At 47.4% G+C, this 20762-nt stretch overlaps 6 protein-coding genes across 6 annotated transcripts; 4 read left to right on the plus strand and 2 right to left on the minus strand.

Moving 5' to 3' along the window:
• Positions 1-4662: 4662 nt before the first annotated feature.
• Positions 4663-8137, plus strand: N7469_005060 (uncharacterized protein; the record flags this gene model as incomplete). The annotated part of the gene is made up of 2 exons (XM_056643980.1): positions 4663-5258; positions 5332-8137. The coding sequence occupies 2 exons, from the start codon at positions 4663-4665 to the stop codon at positions 8135-8137; spliced, it is 3402 nt and encodes a 1133-aa protein (XP_056500794.1).
• Positions 8138-9349: 1212 nt separating this feature from the next.
• Positions 9350-9541, minus strand: N7469_005061 (uncharacterized protein; the record flags this gene model as incomplete). The annotated part of the gene is made up of 1 exon (XM_056643981.1): positions 9350-9541. One exon carries the CDS (start codon positions 9539-9541, stop codon positions 9350-9352), a length of 192 nt encoding a protein of 63 aa, XP_056500795.1.
• Positions 9542-11175: 1634 nt separating this feature from the next.
• On the plus strand, positions 11176-12863 carry N7469_005062 (phosphatidylinositol-3-phosphate-binding ubiquitin-protein ligase; the record flags this gene model as incomplete). Its single annotated transcript, XM_056643982.1, has 2 exons — positions 11176-12225; positions 12294-12863. The coding sequence occupies 2 exons, from the start codon at positions 11176-11178 to the stop codon at positions 12861-12863; spliced, it is 1620 nt and encodes a 539-aa protein (XP_056500796.1).
• A 780-nt stretch (positions 12864-13643) lies between these two features.
• On the plus strand, positions 13644-16243 carry N7469_005063 (putative C6 transcription factor (War1); the record flags this gene model as incomplete). Its single annotated transcript, XM_056643983.1, has 4 exons — positions 13644-14734; positions 14787-15070; positions 15121-15656; positions 15707-16243. The coding sequence occupies 4 exons, from the start codon at positions 13644-13646 to the stop codon at positions 16241-16243; spliced, it is 2448 nt and encodes an 815-aa protein (XP_056500797.1).
• Positions 16244-16709: 466 nt separating this feature from the next.
• On the plus strand, positions 16710-18132 carry N7469_005064 (uncharacterized protein; the record flags this gene model as incomplete). The annotated part of the gene is given in 4 exon segments (XM_056643984.1): positions 16710-16847; positions 16865-17101; positions 17132-17357; positions 17483-18132. The coding sequence occupies 4 exon segments, from the start codon at positions 16710-16712 to the stop codon at positions 18130-18132; spliced, it is 1251 nt and encodes a 416-aa protein (XP_056500798.1).
• A 298-nt stretch (positions 18133-18430) lies between these two features.
• N7469_005065 (Zn(II)2Cys6 transcription factor domain-containing protein) lies at positions 18431-20651 on the minus strand (the record flags this gene model as incomplete). The annotated part of the gene is made up of 9 exons (XM_056643985.1): positions 18431-18567; positions 18638-18737; positions 18808-18908; positions 19017-19484; positions 19585-19852; positions 19923-20224; positions 20292-20486; positions 20542-20570; positions 20641-20651. 9 exons carry the CDS (start codon positions 20649-20651, stop codon positions 18431-18433), a joined length of 1611 nt encoding a protein of 536 aa, XP_056500799.1.
• Between the last annotated feature and the right edge of the window lie 111 nt (positions 20652-20762).

Here is a 20762-nt window from a genome sequence, read left to right on the forward strand (position 1 = left end):
CTCCCGGCATGCGGACCAGCGCCACCAACAATGATTGGCTGCCGTCCACCGCTACAACTGAGACTCGCCTAATTTAAGCAACAATCCCAGCTCCTTGCATCCTCATTTTTAGAATGTTGACATCCTGCCATCTACTGTTATGTACTACGTACAACTACCATGAACTAATTCTCCGTCCACTCTTAGCCTCAAACTAAACTAGTACACCTTTCAAATAGCAAGTCAAGTATGCGGTCGATCTCCATAGTATACATAGTACGGAGTACTATGTAACTATACATATACATGTCTCACTCTAGCCAGCCATCCCACTCGCTAATAGAAATTAAAACATTTAAAATTAAATTTTACATATCCAAGCTCAGATAAGCTTACCCCCGGCATCCCTGGGAACCATCCACAATACACCATTCCTGTTCAGCCTTACAATTACTCGCAATGCCCTAAATGCCCGGTCTGGGGAATAGTCACGTGTTCCCATTTACAGCTCTCTACTACTATTCACATCCTCGAAATGACTCTGCTGAGATGTTATATAGAAGTGGGAAAAAATTAGAACATGGAAAATATATACAAAAACGCAATATGAACGAGATAATGTGAAATACGGCCTAGCCCGCCTGCTTTTGGATCAAGATAGATATGCATAACAATCTGCCCCTCCCCATCCAAAACATCTAGTTTGCGCATGGTTAAGTAACGTACCAAGCGATTTCACACCAGACTGTAGAAACATAGTACGATTACAGGCACAGTTCAATCCAGAATGGATGCTGGCGATGTCTTTGCCATTAAGGCTGATGTGGGGCGGCAGCATACATTGAAGCGGGATTGACCAATCAGAAGAACCTTTTTGGGAGAAATGAAAAAAGACAACCAATCAGGAGCATGATACACGAGACTTTCCTACATTTATGTATCCTCTATAATGTACTACTAGTATATTTGAGTAAGTACAGAATCACTTTGAAAGAAAAGGAAAGGAAGAGCTCTCTTCAAAAGCTCTCCAAGATTCTGACTCGTTAGGAGAAAACTTCAAACTCGTGCTCTCCTCGGGAGGCACTGACATATGTAGTAGTGTTCCAGCGTAATACCATGTCAGAATTCTGGTATTTGAACATACCATAACTATCACAGTATTGGGCGAAAATACTGTTTGGATTACAGTATATGTTTAGTAATTGAATAGTATTTTGACATTATTTAGATTTTCGATAGTATTTAATTGTTTGTATATCAAAATCTTCTATCTAATAACTGTTGTATGTTTTGTTTATAATACAGTACTACTGCTACCAGATATTGCTAGACAATACCATATGAATAGTATTTATATAGTATTAGTATTCTATAGTAGTTATCGGTATTTAGATTCACGGATAGTATCCGACTAGAATAGTAAGAGTTTGTGCCCTAGATATATATATATATCTATCTCCACCCGCCCCCCTTCTATCTTTTTCTCCCTCTCTCCCCTTCTATCTTTTCCACTTCTGACTTCTGCTAGTACTGGCATTCAGATTTTTTTTTTTTTAAATATTTTTTCACACGTCGTGTGATGTTTTATACATTGTCTGGTGTTTTACGCATTGTATACAATACTTTATTGTTTACAGTATATTATTTACAGTTTGTATTGTATCGTAACTAAAATAAGATTTACAGTAGCTATTGAATACTGCAATATTAGTAAATATCAGATTCTAACTAGAGAATACGGCAGAGAAAGGTATAAAATTCGGGTTTGATGGAATACGGTGTATCATCAAAACTCGGTACCTACCACTACAGTTGTAACAACGGTATTTTGAATAATAGAGATCCGTCCGTGGTATATATTTCCTCTTCCCGGGAGGGAGAAGGAACCATCCGAGGTTCAATTTACGATCAATTGACGAGAGAAGCTAGATCTTATAACTTGAAGCTACTATGCTCAATTAGAATAGTTGAAACGAGCACATAAAGAGAAAGACTGGATGTAGTCATGATGAGGTGGACTAAAATACGAGAAGAGTAGCTATAAATACAATTGAGCGTGAGTATCGCCGGACGCATATATTCCAATATTTGGCAACATCGTATGATATCAATATATGTATGCATCCCGTGAGGCCATACGAATATTGTGATAACATCCATATGTTTCTATGCAGGAGAATTCAAGAGACACCCATAGGGAGCGAAGTTACAGAACTTACCAGATAGTACTAAAGACACTACTGTAAAAGAACCAAAAGAAAAACCCCCATTCCAGACGCAGCTAGGGAAACAACATTCACTCACAAATATAGTTTATTCCTGCTTCCTGAAGGAAGTCTCCACCACATGCTAGTCCCATCGTCTACTGCTGCCCGGTACTGATAAATCCCAGACTTAACCACGGGTATGACCGAGCAGATGAAAGGCGGAACGTAGGGCCATAGTTTCAAAATTCAAAATGGTCCTCGGACCATGTATTAATATCGGAGCTGATGACGGCGTATAAACAACACGAACTGAGAGGTTTGGCGGTAACTTGGAGTAGCCACTCGTGCGAGCAGATTGACAAGATGCCAGTAGTCGACAGAAAGGGAAGGAATGGAGGAGAGCAGACTAATAAATCGAGAGAAAGAATCAATTGGTCTGATCAAGTGGTCGCCGTTCCCTGCAGTGTCTGATCAATTGACTGTTACACCCAACATAAAACGAGAAAGAAAAGAGCCATAGCCCGACTAGACTGCCATCACCAATTGGGGGTTCTGCTACATGACAACTCTCCAAATAGTGAGCTCGGAGTGCCCGTTACTCGGTGCTCTCAAAGACAAACTCCGTTATCGATGGGTAGTTTGGTTAGGTTCATGGTTCGACTAGCACTGTGGCTTGCTTAATCTTCAAGATCTTCATAGGGCATGGGAGGCCTCAAAGCCGCTCGAATTGGCCGAGTGATGCTTTGAGACACAACAAAGAAGACTGATATGGATGAGCAATGCTTCAATGGAGAAAGAGGTAGAAAGAAGATGAGAAATGATGGTTCGAATAGAATGAAGGTGAATTTGAGCTGAGGATAGGCCTCAAAAAAAAACTAGTGTACCTGGCCTTGTTTGTCTCAGCTGGACTCAATTGCTCGGGAGGGATAGGGATCGCCAAGCACGTACTTCCGAGAGGCAATGGGGGTGAGAATCATATCCTGGAGACTCGTATAAGCCACAAGACTTTGTGAAGCTTCTCCGGTGGCTGCATTTGGCAGAGGAAGTACATAGGTTAGCAAGATGGAAAGTGATGGAACATTGGTCTCATTCCTAGACCCATCACAATGAAAAAGAGCCTGACGGGATTCTGGTAGAGCTTATGATTCAGCCATATCAGCCCTGTATCGGTAAGTAGCCGAATTCCCGGTTGACGCAGTACATACATAGGGCAATGCGGATGCATTGGACCCCACGAGCTGCTCAATTCAGGCATCCCACCCCATCCCATCCCGAACTGGAGTACCAGCTACGGAATACAAACAGGATATCGGATGGAATCAGGACAGTGGTGGTGTAATTGGCCCACCAGGCTGCACAGAAGTCAGCCACAATTCCACCGCCACTGAGACATGGTGTTGGTCACCTCGTGGAGCTGGTCAACGAACTATCAGCACCACGCGAGACGACAGGCTGCAGAAAGGGAGTGGGTTAAGATGTTGATGCTGCAATCGGATTCCTGATCGACATGAACCAGGATGGGAGCAGACTTGAGTGGCCAATCTTCAGGAACTCTTCTACAGTAGTCGCTGGGCACCGTGGGCATTGATCAACATGAGTGAGACAAACGCCGATGAGAGGGTGCAGTGGATAGCAGAGACTGAAACATTGGTAAATTTGGCACCGGCCTGATATGTACTATTGTAGAGTCTGTGCGAGAGTGGGTTTGCCCTGCAGATATAGTTTACCTTTCCACTCACTAGCGAGAAAGAGATGGTGAAGTGTAAAAGTTGAAGTGGAAATGATATCCTCCATAAGAAAGTTGACTGGTGACTGCACTTAACCCTAAAGACTGACAATAATATGAGTTATCACCCATACTGCCGTAATATTCCCTACCGAGTGATATTTCATGTATTTGAGGTATTAATTGTATTTTGCAGTATTGCGTGTATCGTGCTCTGCAATATGAGAAAGAAGAAGGAAGATGCGATGGTTGTCACCCTCGCACCTTCCTTGGCTCCACCCCGCCCAGACCCAACAAGGCGCAGCAACAACCTTCGCCTTTTTCTTCCTCCACTTCCACCTTCACATTTCATCCCCCCCCCTTCATCTTCTTGTACGGGCAGTGTGTATAGGTTTGTTTTACTGGGTCTATTCACAGCCCTCTCAGTCAACTGCAACTCTTGTCTGCCCCCCCGGATCTTCCCGTATTGTCTGCAGACTTACGTACGCTGCGTTCGCGTTCCACTGTCTCCTCACCACCAACCCTATCCCCCCCCCCCCGATCGCCGACCAAACAACCCAGTTCCTCGTCCGCGTCTCACTTGCTATACCCCTCCAACCGGATCACGCAATTATTTGATTTCTCTACAGGGTGTGCGCAGGCTCACTCGCCAGATCGCTGGCCTTCCGATTGTCAACACAACGTGGATTCGATTTCCAAGACCGGGGGTTGACCTCCCCTAGGAGGTCATCCCGGATGTCCGATATAAAAATGTATCGTGACTTGACGCGCCCTCGGAAACAGCCCTGCGCTAGGGTTGATACCACGGTGTTTGCACGCCAGGGGAATATCTCGGTGCTGCAGGGGAGACGATGGAGAGATACATCCAAACGCCGACGGCGGCTAGTATCGCTGGAGCCTGGGCCACGAGTAGTTTGGTGGATGGCCTTGCTGTGTTTGTTGACATTCATATCACCGACTACCGCGGCGCTTTTGGAATTTGATAATTGCTTGGACAAGTCTATCCTCGAATCCAATCCTTTACAGCTTCAATTCATACCCCTCGATGTCGCCGCCAGTTTCAACCTTGCCGATCCCCTCCATCCGCTGAATGTGACGATTTATGGCAATGTGTCTGGTACGACGGATGGAAGTACCTACAATTACTCGCCAAATGATCCCCAGTGGACGAACTCCTCGTCAACGTACGGCAAGATTTACGATCTGAGTAAAAAGACCAACAAATACACTACGCTCTTGACAGACTTTGATGTCCTCAATTTCTTGCCCTGGCATAATGGCACCCCCTTTTGCTCAACCCTAACCCAGGGCGAGTGCCCATTGGGTCCGGTTTTTAATGGAAACACGTACGCCCATTATTTCTTTTCTCCCGGGAGTTCGCAGGGCAATGGTTTGATCCAGGCTAACTCATACTTTTAGAAGCGATTTGCGAACCCTTCGATCGTTCTCGGTCCAGCATGATATGGTTTCTACCTATCGTTTCTCGACCATTACCCCAAAATTCACTATCCTCCTAGGCGATGCCTCCGCTGCCGAGCTCGGCTGTATTAGCGTGCCGATCACCCCGGATTTTGGCGCACCCCTCAAAAACGCCCTTGCATATGTTCCCTTGGTTATCCTGGTTCTGGTCGGACTGGCGACTCTTCTTGCGGCCATGTTTACTCCCTGGGGTACCACCGACGTCTTCCGCTGGACGAGCAATTATGGTCGCGACGAGGACATTCTTCGCCTCGTCACCCCAGGATTCGCGGACTGCTTACAATATCTGCAGTACGTGGTTTTGACAGGAGCCCTCTCGTTAGATTATCCTGGATTCTTCCAACCCGCAGTGAGCCATGGATCATGGTCGACTCTCATGTTCAACCAAAGCTTTGTTAACGGAGGCGGCAATAACCCTATCCAAGATGGTGTTTATGCTATCAATGCCACGTACGGGCTCGATCGAATGAATCAATTGGTGGGAATGGGCTCTACCCAGGACATGTGGCCTGGTATGATGATCTGGCTACTTGTCATTCTGGGTTGCGTCGCACTGGTAATCCAGTTAGGCTTCGCCTTACGCTGGGTCCATCGCGAACTGGCCAACACGTCCGAACAAGATTTGCGAGCCAAAAATATGCCCTTCACCGTCGGCAACGTGATTCGCATCGTCTTTAATTACTTCCTTCTCCCCATAATATCTCTTTCCTTCTTCCAGCTGGTCACCGCTGGAGGGTCTCCTGCCTATAGCGTGGCCCTGGCGGCAGTGGTGATTGTTATTCTACTTTGTTTCTCTATCTGGATGGTCCGCGTTATTATATCCACACGACCCAAATCTCACCTTTTCGACGACCTACCTACCGTTCTCTTATATGGACCGCTTTATAATACCTACTGCGACGATGCGGCTGCGTTCGCAATGGTACCGATCTTTTTGAACTTCGCCCGGGGAATTGCCATTGGAGCTCTTCAGCCGTCCGGTATCGCTCAGGTCGTCTTACTGGCTATTTGCGAAGTGGTATCTGTGCTTACCATCGTTGCCTTCCGGCCGTTCCCGTCCCCAACACACATGAATCTCTATCATTGTGTCTTCTCGGTGGTCCGGTTCCTGACAATCATTCTCAGTGTGGTGTTTGTGCCTTCTCTGACGATTTCGAGAGCTGCCCGAGGATGGATCGGCTATGTCATTCTCGTGTTACACGCCTTGGTTTTGATCTTTGGATTCTTTCTCAATGCACTACAAGCTTTGATCGAGGTCTTGGCAAGAATGGCCGGTGCCGGTGGCGCGACTCGTGGTGGTTTATCCAAGGTCTTTGGTATGCGTCAGCTATCGCGACGTGAAGCACGTCAAGGTATCGCTCGTCAGAGTATGGGCTCGGAAGCTGCCATGCTAGCGAACGTAGATGGGCGAATATCCTCTCAATTTGAAGGCTCCCGTCCTCGCAGTTTATCCGGAAGTTCGGCTTTGCTATTGAATCGCGCAACAGCAAGTGAAGGGCGGGCTAGTGGCATACTCGAATATGCAAGCTCCCAAGGTGGACATAGTCGCGCAGCCAGCGCTAATTTATATGCCCAATCCCCGACTGCATATACTGGAGCCGGTGGTTATTCTAGCGTTTCACCCAGTAGCAGTACCTTTATGGGTGCACACCCTCGCGACCCTTACTACCGACCACCTAGGCCTGGTGCAATGCGGAGAACTACCCAGCCAGGAACCGGCGACCGAAGCAAGAGAAGCTCCCGGACCTTTATGAAACCTAATTTGAAACCCAGTCTCTCGGGCGATGCGGATGATGATCTTGGTGAGGGCCCACCAGTCCCCATGTCTGGTCGTGGGACGCCTGTTCCTGCCTACCTCCCGGCCCCCAAAGATGACATGGAGATTGAAGACCCTCGACAACGGAAAGATTACGCAGTCCGTGAAGTTGACTTCTATTACCGCGTTCGGGGCCCACCACTTTCACACATGGGCACTCGCAAGCTGAAGACTGGTCCTGCTGATCCAACTGGGCCGGTGTCTTCTGCCACTGGATGGTTCCGAAACTTCTTTCAGGGCAAAACCAAGGACAAGGGCAAAGGGTTCGAGGTCGTGCGGAGTGCCCGTGCTCCTCCCCCAGGCCTCTTCCCCGTCGAAGACTACCAAGAGGAGCGATATCAAGATGACCCGGAGGAACAAACACCTCACAAGGACTCTGATGAGCACCCTCGCAATGTCTCTGCAGGTGATGAAGGGCCATACCGAGATTCTGAGGGCGACAACACCCCAACACGAAGCGATGCCCGGGTGCCGATTCTGCCACAAGTCAACTCTGTCGGCAGCATTGAGCTCCCCAGCCGTGTGGGATCTCGTCGTACCCAAGCAGGCCAGGAGCATGGCCAAGATGGCACGACTGACGATCTGCCCGTCGTAAAGGAGACTAGTACACCATCCAAGAACGCTCCGGATCCAGGCCATCTCCAGGCGGAGTCTCCTGGTACCGCACGCCTACCTTTCAGTGACAGTAGCTCACATTCTCGGGAACGAGGCCTTTCTCTCGCATCTACCTCCAATTCCAATGCCTCATCACATCCACGGATTGGTCGTGAAGGCTCTCGTCGAGACCGCCCTTCAAGCATGGGCTATGTCGCTCAATATCGCACCCAAGACAACATCCACGAGGCTAGTCCCGATGAACCCTCTTTCCATGGCAGTCAAGCAGAACTTGTGGACGAACACCTCCAAAGTGAACATAACCATAACCAATGAGCCAATGTACATCCATCCGCCCCCTCAACTCATACTATTCCCGTCCAACCCTCTTACCTCCATATCCCGTCCATCTAAACTATCCACCTTGTACGCTACTGCTTGAAACCAACGCACGGCCACGAATTTCCTTATTTTGCTCATAAGCCGGTCTCTCAAAATTGTCGCGAGGCGTTTTGCTTTTTACTTGCTTCTTTGGATCCCTTCGACACCTGTGCCATCGACCATGGCTTTTGGTAATGGTCTTGGTCTTGGCTCTTTCTACCTTGTGTTAGTCACACAAGTTACTTAATAAATCTGTTTATTAATTCGGCCCTTTCACTTTGCTAGCATAGCTGTTGCCTTGATTGGGAGTTGTTTTTGTATTATTGGATATATGACTGGAATACGATTGCTCAAACTTGCTGATTGTACTATTATTGGTGTAATACTATGTATGAGATGACCATAGCGCAATAAGTAACCGTGTAGTGCGGACACTGGAGCTGCGCGCTTACTAGCTTGATACTGCATGATAAATCTTTTCGAATTTTCTATATGATAGTTTCACAAGTTTCTCCTCTGAACATCTGAATTGAACTCTGACATGAGATCCCATCGAAGCTCCGAAGAAAGATGAAAGGAACAAGAGGACAAATAGGCTTATCCACCTCAACGCCTCAAGCCATAACATAGTCTGTGGGCTTCTGATATGTAGCATCCCACTCTCTTTCAGGGTGTATCTCCAAATTAATTTCCACACCGTCCTTAATTAGTGCTCCTCATTCGGCAACGAGATATTCTTGATAATTTGAAATGACAGATCCGAGCCTATCTTTGCACATTGATCAAGAGAGTTTTTTTTTTTTTAAAAAAAAAAAAATTGCGGTCCATAACTAACAAGTTCTCTTGACCTGGCCGCAACAAAAGCGATCATCAGTTCTCTCAAAGTCCTTTCATTACCAGGTTTAATTGGTTCTGTCTCTGGATAAGCAAAATCCAATAGATCCAGAACAAGCGATATCTTTGCCGGTAATATCTCTCCATTCTGGAGAACCCGGTTGAAGAGAACGTAGACACGTAAGTCTCAGATCATCGAAGAGATGACGCGTTGCAAGCATGCAGAGTTTTGCATGCAATATAATATCTGGATTTTCACTGATAGTTACCTCCGTGCCGAAAGTAGCAATGCAATTATAACACTGCCACAGACTGAACCGTATATCATTTTTCTTATTCGGATACCACTACTTCGGAATTTTCTTTTTCATCCTCCTCCTCCTTCTTCAACATGTCGGCGTCAACACTATGTGCTTCAAGGGTTGGGGCTGTGTAGATGCCACGGTAGGCGAACTCGCAGAGGCGTGGAAAGACGTGCTCGTCCACATCTTCCAGTACGGCTTCCTTGTTTATTGACTCTTTCATAAAGCCCTTGATGGCGAGGGCGACTCTTGCCAACCAGAAAATGGAAGACAGGTGAGCAGAAGGTATTTAGAACGTTAATATTGATACGGATGGAGGAGAGAAACGATCTCACTCGTGGAAGGATTCCATTTGTACTGAGCCAGGTTGCAGTACAGTGGAAAGAAGTGAGGAGTTAAGTTGAGCAAAGCCAAGAGAGTATTGGCCCAGCTAAGGTTGATTCCAATCAACCTTGTTTCTTGTTGTGGTTGCTGCCTACGATAAGTAGAGTGGATGCTCGCCATATTAGTAGTATGCACAGTGTGTTCCTATCTTTGCAGTACTATTATGATTTTCTGGTATTATAGAAATTGATAAGATGTATAGATATAGGCAAAGTTGACCAAAATAAATGGGATTTTAAATGTAGTATCGAGACAACTATTCCCATGCCAGTACATACGGTCTGAATGAAGTATACAACCTCACTGAGGAATCTGATTGGTGGATACAGATCACGTGCTATCATGCCATATCAATAGTACAGCCCTGTACTATACTGGAGTATAGTATGAATGTCAGCACCTTCGATGTATCTCTACAATCAGCTGTTGAATTAGTATTTTATAAACGTCATCTTCAAATGTACTCCGATAGAACATTGTATATTGAATGAATGAGTGCAAATAATGACTCAGCAGTGGCGACGTCAGAGACATTCTGCCCATCCTCACCGCCATGAAGCACATAGCCCCACTGATAAGCCAACAGTCGGGAAAGTTAACATCTTCGACTCCTTGGCCAAATAAACCACGCATCTCGTCTGTTGGCCTCCCTTTATACGACCCCGAGACTGGATGCTTGGTCACGTCGACCGGGAAGTACATGGCTACAATCTTATAAGTCGGATTCAGATTCAAGCCGTGCTTTCAACTCCAAACTCCCTGAAATTGTTTATCACGAGACTAGACCTGCACCGCTGAGCCTCATCGTGTGATTGCCACAACAACTAACTAGCACACTTGTAGTTAGTCCAGATCAAAGTTCAACTCGACTCTTTTTCTTCGCCGCACCCCATCGAATACTCGTTACCTCCATACGTGCACACCCACATATCTCATGACGAAGGAAGTGGCTGGTTACGGCCGAGAGTGATCTCGCAGCCCTGTTGGACCCTTTTTTTTTTATGAACTTGGTTGTTATTTGAGTCCCCTGGTGTGGTTTTTTAACATGTCCCTTCCAAGCACTCAATCATCTTCAAGTTCTGTGACTAGCCCTGGTGGTGGCATTGATTTATCCCATGGGCGGACGCTGAACACGGATCCCCCCTAGTCGGGACGATCATCGGGCCGAAACCGCACCATCGCATATCATTCTTGATTCTGATGACGACGTCCAGTCGATCGAACCGCCTAAATCTACCCGAGTGAATGCCAGTGAAGCGGCTGGCCGTGATATCACTGTAGTGACAGATTTACCCCATCGATCTGCCACATCAACGGATTCCAGTTCCCGAAATCGACATGGCCCTGCTGGGTCGACATACGATACCGCCATTGAGATCAGTCTCTCTCCCGATTCAAGCAGAATCGATAATTCGCAGCAGTCACCTGCATCATTGTCACGGAGAATATCGCAGCGATCTAGTTATGTTCCCGATGAATACCCAGCTCCACAAAGAGGCCCCCCCTGCTTCTACAACCCTAGCCGATGAGGAAGAGGAAGCTCAAACGCAATGGCCTCGCCATGGCTCAGGCCGGTTACATGCATCAGGGACTCGACCATTACGGGATGCGCCTGACATGCCAGGGGAAGGTGGCGGCTATAGATTCCCAGAAATGGACTCTTCCGATGGAGCTGCCGACCCACGCCTTCAGAGCCCAGCCTCCAGGAGACGCCCATCATCTTTGTTTATCCCTAATCGCTCACGCGATCCCCGGGGAAGTATTGACAATCTGATATATGGCGCATCACCTGTATCTCCTCGGCCATTTTCAGGGGGCCCGCCACGCTATTACTCCGATCTAAATGGCCCATCACGTCGCCCCAGCTCCGAGCTGTATGATGCTAGCCGACGACATAGATCATTTTCAGCTCGGAATTCTTCAGGCGAGTCCTTACATGCGCCCCGTCCATCCGATCATCACCGATACTCAAGTATGAGTATGCCGAGATGGCAGCCGGCTCCTGAGAGTCCCAGTCACAGCCGCCGCGATCGAGGCTCTTTATCCATGCAAAATGAGACCCGACGAAACATAACTCTGGATGACATCTTCCAAGTTCAAGATGTCAATCTTCCAAAATGGCAGCCTGACGCCGAAGTAACAAGTTGTCCCATTTGCGGGACGATTTTCAGCTTCTGGTATCGAAAGCATCATTGTAGGAAATGTGGGCGTGTTGTATGTGCTGCTTGCTCGCCCCATAGAATTACTATTCCCAGACAATACATCGTTCGACCACCGGAATCGACCACTTCTCCGCCTGGTTCATCCCCGTCCGCCGAACCAACTGTCATTGATTTAACAGGCGATGAGGCGGCAGTGTCAAATCCTGTCCTCAATCCTGCTTTGGGAGGTGGGGAAGAAGTACGACTATGCAACCCATGTGTTCCAGATCCCAACCCAAATCCTTTGGGATATGAGGCTCTTCGCCCACCTGGTCACCGATCGACTCATTCCTTGTCCTCCACAATGGGGAGCTTCTGGCCAGTAAGTTTTTCTAAAAGCTCCCTTCCTTTCTTCCTACTTGAATCTGAACTAATGCAATTTTTTCTTAGCCCGATAACCGCAGCTCACGGCAGGGCCGTCTGACTGTTGGTGCTAACGACCGCCCTTCAGGCTTGGATGGAGTGCGGCAGGACTTTCATCGAAACTTCCAACCGCAGACAGGAGAGTCCGCTACTGGGCGATCTAACCCGGTGTACCCGATATTCAACTCCTCGCAATCAACCCAGCGTCCATCGGCTGTTTCTGAGCGTGATATTTGTCCTATTTGTGGAAATCGCTTCCCACCATTAGATGAGGACCACCCCGTTGAATCCCGAGAAGCTCATATTCGACAATGTATCGACGGGTATGGAGCCAACCGTGGATCTCCCAGCAGTCAGGCATCTACCCAGGAAGCTCCCCCACAGTCTCCTCCCGTGGCTCGTATGCTGGCATTCGTGGCGACAGAGAAGGACTGTCTTGGAGAGGGAGGAAATATTGCAGAGTGCACAATTTGTATGGAGGACTATGAAGTTGGGCAGGTCCTATCTCGATTGGAGTGTTTGTGCAAATTCCATAAGGACTGCATTGTGGATTGGTTTGAAAGAAAAGCTGAGTGCCCGGTGCACAAGGTTTCCTAATGGAATAGACGGGACTTATCTAGAAGTGAAACTTGGTACACTTGGAAGACATTTTGCTGGTTCGACCTGGGTGGTGTTTGAGAAGAGTATATCTTGTCGCTTTGACTGGGCGTGGTGTTTTGACTATTAGCTATTTCTTTTTGTTTCTCTCGTTCATTTTGTATATCCCCTCTCACGACTTTATGAATACCCTCAATAATTTGCTCTATTCTTATACTCCCTTCATATCCTCATAAGTTCCCATCTCTATCAATCGCATCTTTCGATGTCTTCCCCATCGGGCCATGTCACGTGCGCTGATGTGTGGCCTGGCGAGATCCTTTCGACTTCATCCTTCAAAGACCACTACCTTACGAGAGATTTGAACGTGAAGAAACTGACTGCTTTTGTATCACAATCAATTTCTTTTTGAATTGTTGGATTGGCTTATGCCTAGTTGTTCCCCCAAGCACATTCTACCAATCGAAATCGCCAAGTTCCATCTCGGTGGTCGGTATTTTCTCCCGCCGTCCTCCGAGCTTCTACTTTACGACGCAACAACATTCCCTCGTGGGGGCCATCCACACCAAACGAGCACCAGGGCTGCGATTTGAAACTTGATTGATCGAATGAGGTAGTTGTACGGAGTATCTATATCTGCTGGCATTGAGTCACTCCACAGGCCGATCAATTAGGCCCCGCAGAAGTCTCCGCAACACCGCGTGAGATCGTGTCTACAATACTTGACCGGCATCATTTTCGCCGTGCCGACCGACTACTCCCAACAGGAGAAATCCAAAAATGCCATCCGACTATCCGGAGCCACCCTCGCTCCAACTAGGCGGCCCTCAGAGCAATGCGCCGCCAATCGGGGGCCAGCCCGGCTATAATATGTCACACACAGCCGAGGCGTCAGCCGAACCTGAGGACATTAAACGGCCCCGCGCTTGTGAACCATGTCGCCATCTGAAAGTCCGTTGTGATCCAGATCCAAATCACCCAGATGGCTCATGCAAGCGCTGCGCCAAGGCGCAACGTACTTGCATCACGACTGCGCCGACAAGGAAACGCCAGAAAAAGACGGATAGTCGGGTGACAGAACTGGAGCGGAAAATTGATGCATTAACTGCGACTTTACAGGCTTCTCATAACAAACCTTTTATGGGTCCTCCGCAACGACCAAGACCCTCCTTACATGAAGAAAATCCAACGACTGGAGTTAAACGCAATCATGATGGATTTCTCGTGTCACAGTATCCTCGTGCAAATAGCCCTTCAGCACAACAACTTCCAAAGCCCTCGGAACCAGTACATTGGCGTGGTCCGTTTAGTGGTGAAGTAGCACCACACAACGAATCTTCAAATACCTTTTCCGACGTTATCGACAAGGGAATTGTGGACTTGGAAATCGCTAAGGCCGCATTCGATCGGTATGTCACTCGAATGGCACCGGAAATGCCGTTCGTGGTCTTCTCGCCTGAAACAACTATGGGCGACATCCGTCGTGACAAACCAGCTCTTTTCCTAGCCATTCTTGCTTCGGCAATTGGTCCTTTCCAGAAAGATGTACAAATGTCACTGCTTAATGAAGCTTATCAAACGATTGCCGATCGCGTGGTAGTTAAGGGTGAGAAGTGTCTGGAACTGGCACAAGCTTTGATGGTCTGCTCTATCTGGTATATGCCACCAGATAAATTGGAAGAATTGAAATTCTATCAGCTGGTGCATCTGGCTGTCATCCTTTGCATGGACCTTGGTTTAAATCGTTATGCTAGTACCGAACCAAGGCCATTTATGAAACTGCGTGAACAATTGATCAAGAAACCACCTGGAGATATGAAAGGACCAGAGGCGAGACGAACTTGGTTAGGTTGCTATTTCATGTCGGTACAGTAAGTCAGGTTCAATGCAGGTTGCTGTGTTCCAGAGAACTAATTTCGACAGAGTATCTACTGCTTTAAGGCGACCTCAGCTCTTGAGATGGTCCGCATACATGGATGAATGTGTTGATATCCTGCAAAAACATCCCGATTCTTTGCCCAGTGACCATCATGCAGTCTGGTGGGTGAAACTAGCTTTCATTATGGAGGACGCCAGTATGCAACTTCTCGCTGATGACACGGCGACCCTGGCATCTTTCTCTGATAGCAAGGTCCGATATACCATCCGAGGATTTTCTAACCAATTAACACAATGGAGGAAAGATATTCCTGATGATGTTTACTCCGGTGAGTTAACCCAAATCCATCACTGTTGGCCCCTTGCTGATATCCGATAGACGTGCTCGCACACACTTTCCATGTACTCAATCTATTTGTCCATGAAACTGCGATGAGTATTGACTGCAAGAGCAACTCTATAGTCAAGTCTCCTTCGGGCGAAAAACTTCCGACAGCCGCTATTGCCCCACTCATTGATGCTCTCACCACATGCATCAGCTCGATTCACCGCGCCTTTGATATTATCATGAACGTCGATCCAGACAGACTGACATGTCTACCGACTGTCGCGCTAGCTCGGACATCATATCCATTTGTCAGCTTGATCAAGATATACTATCTCCTCACTTCGCCAGAAAGCCGTATAGGTCAGGTGATTGACATGGAAAGTTTGAAGCTGGAGTATTACCTGGACCACGTCACGAATCATTATCGAAACGCCGCGTCACTAGATGGAGGCCGGGCCGCAGCGAAATTTGGAAACATCATTACCATGCTCCGAACCTGGTTCATGAAGAAAAAAGACAATGGCCCCGCGCTGAGAGAAATTTTCGTTGCTGAAACAAACACTGAACCCACCAACTCCAAGAATCCAGTATGTGCCACCAGCTTCAAGAAAGAATCACCTACTAACAACCACTCTAGATGGGAGCAAGCACAACCCCTCTTGAGCTTCTCAGCATAGTAGCATCATCAGGCCAAACAAGCAAAGAACCAAGCGAAACAAATTCTCAACGTCAAAATCAAACAGTCTACACCCCATCAAGTCTAACCCCAGGCCTCCCACCAACACCAACACCAAATCCACCAACAAGACTCGACCCATTAAACCATACTCCAAGACCAGACTCAAACTGGTCAACACCAACCTCCTTCTGCCCATCAATTCCAGTTCAACACCCATCAATCTCATCAACAAGCACCAGAACCGCAATCGAAGATCCAAATCGTTCATTCTATCAATCATATTCCCAACCCTACACATCATCTACACAATCAAGTACAGCTACATTCCCGGATATGCCATTAAACATGTCCATGACGCCAGGTGTAAATATGACCGGAAACGAAATCGGGTTCGATCCAGCTTTGGATCCGAATAACTTCTTTGCTTTGGAGACTTTGATGGATGAGGGTCTTTTTACGATTCCGTTTTCTTTCGATGAGAGATTCCAGTTTTAATTTTATTTATGGTGTGGTTGTCTCTGGGGTTGGAGTTTGGATTTGGGTTTTCGATGTATTGTACATGATATTATTGATTTTTTTTTTCCAGCTGAGGTCTGGAAATATTAGTATTTTTCGCCTGGAATACCCAATGAAGTGAGGCTGCATCAAACATAGTATAGAATGCTAGTTTTTAACGACGGTGAGGTTCCATTGCCACCGACATCAGCCAGAGGATTAGGGCTAATTCTGGTCTCCAAGTGACAGACACTAGACATCGGCCTTGAATTCTTGTGATTTCGCCTATCAACTACTTCAAGCTTGTGTCTAGTTTACCAACCATGGCCTAACAAAGCTTAGCTTGCATCGCCCTTGGTATCAGACACTGCGGGGAACTCATTTCTCTCGTCAATCTAACAAATTTAACCAACAACACCCTCAGTTTATTTGCCCCCATTAGCCATCGACTCTTTCCCCCGGCACAATGTCTAGGATAGAGAGTTTACCCGATGAGCTCATTCTCCAAATTACCTCGTTTTCATCGGAGTCATCCCTCGCCGCATTGGCGCGAACAAACCGCCATCTCCAACAAATCTGCACACCTATCCTGTACCGACACAATGTACTCTATAACAATAGCTCCGCTTTAGAATGGGCCGCACACTCCGGTCGAATGGACACACTACAGAAATCCCTATTTGCAGGCGCGCCTTTACCAAAAACCAAGCCAGAGGCGAATTTCGTGAAGAAGGTCCGTCAACCATCCGGTTCGGTATCGAACGTCTACACGTATACCACGACTTCCGACCACATCCGATCTCATTGGCAGCCCAGGAGGGCCATTTAGATATTGTCCGCTATATGATCGATCGTGGCGTCAATCCAAACACCAAAAACCCTGAATAGTTTACGTTGCTGGCACTAGCCGCTGCCAATGGCCATGTTTCTATAGTCGAATATTTGCTGTCTGTCGGTGCCAGGCAGAGTATTCGAAGCTTTGTTACCCTCCGACCTATGGGATTAGCGGCATCTCAGGGATACATGGATATAGTTGAGCTTCTTCTCTTAGCTGTACGAGAAGATGGTAATGAGGATAGCAAAGAAGATTTGATGAAAGAGACTGTTCGCCGCTGTGAAGATGGGACAAGTCTCCGTGGTCCGGTTATTATTCAAGCATAGAGTGCAAATCAATCTATCTGGAAGTTTCGGTAGTTTTCAAGGAACGCCCCTACTACTGGCGGCGAGGAATGGAATGAGTGAATTGGTATCGCTATTACTTGCATACGGCGCGGATCCACTTGATTCCGTGTTCCCGAACATCAGAGACGCCGTTGCTTGCGGCGGTTATCCAAGATTATGAGAATATACTCCCACTCTTGATCCACGGAACGAGCATGGTTCAGCGTACGAGAGCATTGGCCTTCGCTGTGGAACATGGGAATCGAGGAATGGTGGAAATATTACTTCAGAGCAATACGCCTCCGGAGTTCGATATATCCGAGATACCACGCTGCACTAGATGGGACTATGAGGACTGGGTACAGCCCTTGCTGTTAGCAGTTCTGAATAAGAGATTGCTGTTGGACTCAGGGGCCGATGTGAACGTGAAATGTACCGAATACCCCAGAAACGGACTGAGCAAGCTATTCGACCGGGTCCTATTTTGGGCCGTAGAAGACTGTCATGAGGCGATGGTGAATCTACTTCTGGAACGTGGTGCAGATCCGGAAATTACGGATATCCTGGGACGTCCTCCGCTCACATTTGCTGTAGAGTGCGGACATGAGACAGTTGTGGTCCGACCACAACAGTCTGGAGTCCAACACTGCGATGCGAGCAGTGTCAGGTACTCCATGCGAATCGCTGTCAACTTCAGTACAGATCTCGGCTCCATTCAGCCTATATAAACAGTAGGTACTGTTTATACCTGGAGAAACGAGAGCTGTGCGGGAAATCCACTTTCTTTGGTCGTTCTCCCGTGCAGAATCACAACTCGACAGCCTCCCATTCTGCTCGCAGTCTTGTTGACTGCGCCAGCACCGGCGCCATGAAGCAGGTGTTCTTAGGAAATACCTACCCGGTCCCTGTCACAGAGTGCGTTACACAACCTATCTTGGAAGATATACACAAAAAACATCCGCAAGTTGGAGCAAACTTTTTTCATCATTCGCTAATTGAACTGAACAGTATGGGTATATAACTACTTCATCGAGAATTTCCCTGCCACGTTTGAAGAATCCTTTGTTCAACATATGCCCATGGCCATCCATTATCTCTTTCAGTCCGACGGAGTAGATCGAACAATAAATTTTGAGCAAGAGGCTCGTCTATCCAGGAGCTGCCTGTAATCCATCGAAACCAATATTAGCACGAAACACGCTAGTCAGATATCAATATGTGGGATAAACGCACATGCACATAAGGCATGACATGCCATGATCCGCAATGATGGCTCATCATCAGCCGAGAGAGCAATTCCAAAGAGATAGTTGAGGTTCTCTGTAATGCGTGTCTATGAAATATAAGATGAGAAACAGTTACAATACAACCACAACGATAGCCACAACGTTAGAATTACCCACCTTAATATCCACTCGCTGCTGCGGTGAGAGATTATCATGAACCTCCGTCTCACGGATCAACATTAGTGCCTTGGCAAGGCAAAGATGTTGCATCGCCGTAGCTGCCAAGCAGAAACCCAAAATTAGCTTCAACTCCACAATTCTTGCCGACACATCCACTTCACACCGCGCACAAATTAAACCAGCATTATCAGAATCGGGAAACTCACAATGCCATAAACTCGTGTACAACACGACCGGGAACGGTTTACCTCGCGCATGATCTGGCGGCGAGATATGCAATGGAACAAAAGTATCAGGTCTCCCTGTTTCCCATTGTAAAATCCTCTGTTTAAGAGCTTCTTCCCCAGCAACACCTAAATGACCACCATAATTTCGACCAGAGACGTTATAACAGAAATCGATCGTCTCAGCAAGGATCCAGATCGCCCTGTTCACCCAGTCGCCATCGCTAAGAATCGGCTTGGCGACCCACCAACGGCGAAGCCGGTCATCAAAGGGGGCAAATGTTAGCCGAAGACATTTCTGATACGTAAGTGCGAATTGGATGTCTTGAATAACGAAAACCCAGAAGGAGGCCGAGGCAAGACCGCCGGAGATAGCACAGTCCACATGGGAGCTGATGTAGACAGATCCTGCGAGAAGGTGGCGTTGCGGGTCATTTGAAGGGGTGTGGGCTGTTGAGCGGGTTAGCCGGGGCACCGGGAGAAGATCTCGTCGGAAATTATGTGGGGGGAGGAAATTAGGGGATATTTATGAGTTTGTGAATTGACGTACAAGAGATTTGTTCGAAGAAGCGCAGAATAACTGTGGAACTGAGAAGGATGTCGATGCCGATATCAAATTCGGGTTTGTCGAGAACTGGTAGCATTATTGAGACGCAGCGTTCATGATAACTATCGGCAACCTCCGGAGAGATCGTGTTTGCCGTCCTGGAGAGATGGCATGCTGATACTGCGATGCAGGCGTATAGTAGCAGAGGACATCGACTGGCAAGGTGCGCCACGTCCGAAGTGAATCGGTGTTCAGGATCCCCGGCATCAAGCTGGCCATTCATTAGATTGATATCATTGAAGAAGGGGTCCAAAATAGAATCCAAAATAAGCGAAACTCACCCATGGTGCTAGATGCTGTTGGTAATGACGAAGTAAATATGCTTCATTGATACTGGCCAGTCTTGCCTGGACAACGGGCGTAGTGGATGAAATAGGTGAGTTTGCAGATGTTGAGCGTGAGCCACGAGAATCTGAAACATAAAGAGGAATGGAAGAATTCCCAGGACCAGGAATAGAAGGGTCCATGGTGGACGAGGGCGTTGAACGGGCCTCTGAGGGAGACCTCGAAGCCGATTTAGGTTCTGTCACAGATACAACATGATACTCTGATGCAGTCTGGTCTGTTTCATCTTTGAAAGAATCTGCAGGGTATAAAGTTAATTTTCACTTAGTTCGAATCCTCCAGAGCTAAAATTTCATTTCACACACATTCGGATGAGGTTTCGATCCAAACTTGATCATCTGGAAAGGCTAGATCGCTTTCTCCGTATCTCGGGGGACCCTTTCCGCGTAGAGATGGATTCTGGCCATGGCGAAAAGAAACCTCTTCAGATTTGCCGGGAGCCGGCACGCACTCGCGGCCAGATCTCTGGCACCGCAGACATTTTGCTCCCGATTTATCACCTATTATCAGCGTTAGCTTTTGCTAGAACAGGAACAGAGAGAAAGAAGAACATACATTTTAAATGTCGCAGCCGACAGGTGAGGCTATGTTCATAGTGTACGTTAATAAATCTGTGATTAGGGCATTGGTGTAGGGCATCGAATTGGCACTCACCATCCCCTCATCACGCAGCGACAGTAGCAGGGAGATACACGAAGAGGGAAGGTTTCCAGAAAGGAAACATAACTCGGTATACCAGGCCCGAGGACACGAGATAAATAAAGACGGTCACGCAC

Source organism: Penicillium citrinum (genome assembly GCF_028827155.1).
Source record: "Penicillium citrinum strain IBT 23319 chromosome Unknown utg000004l:1.0-2404223.0:1.0-2405248.0, whole genome shotgun sequence".
NCBI classification, from domain to species: Eukaryota; Fungi; Ascomycota; class Eurotiomycetes; order Eurotiales; family Aspergillaceae; genus Penicillium; species Penicillium citrinum.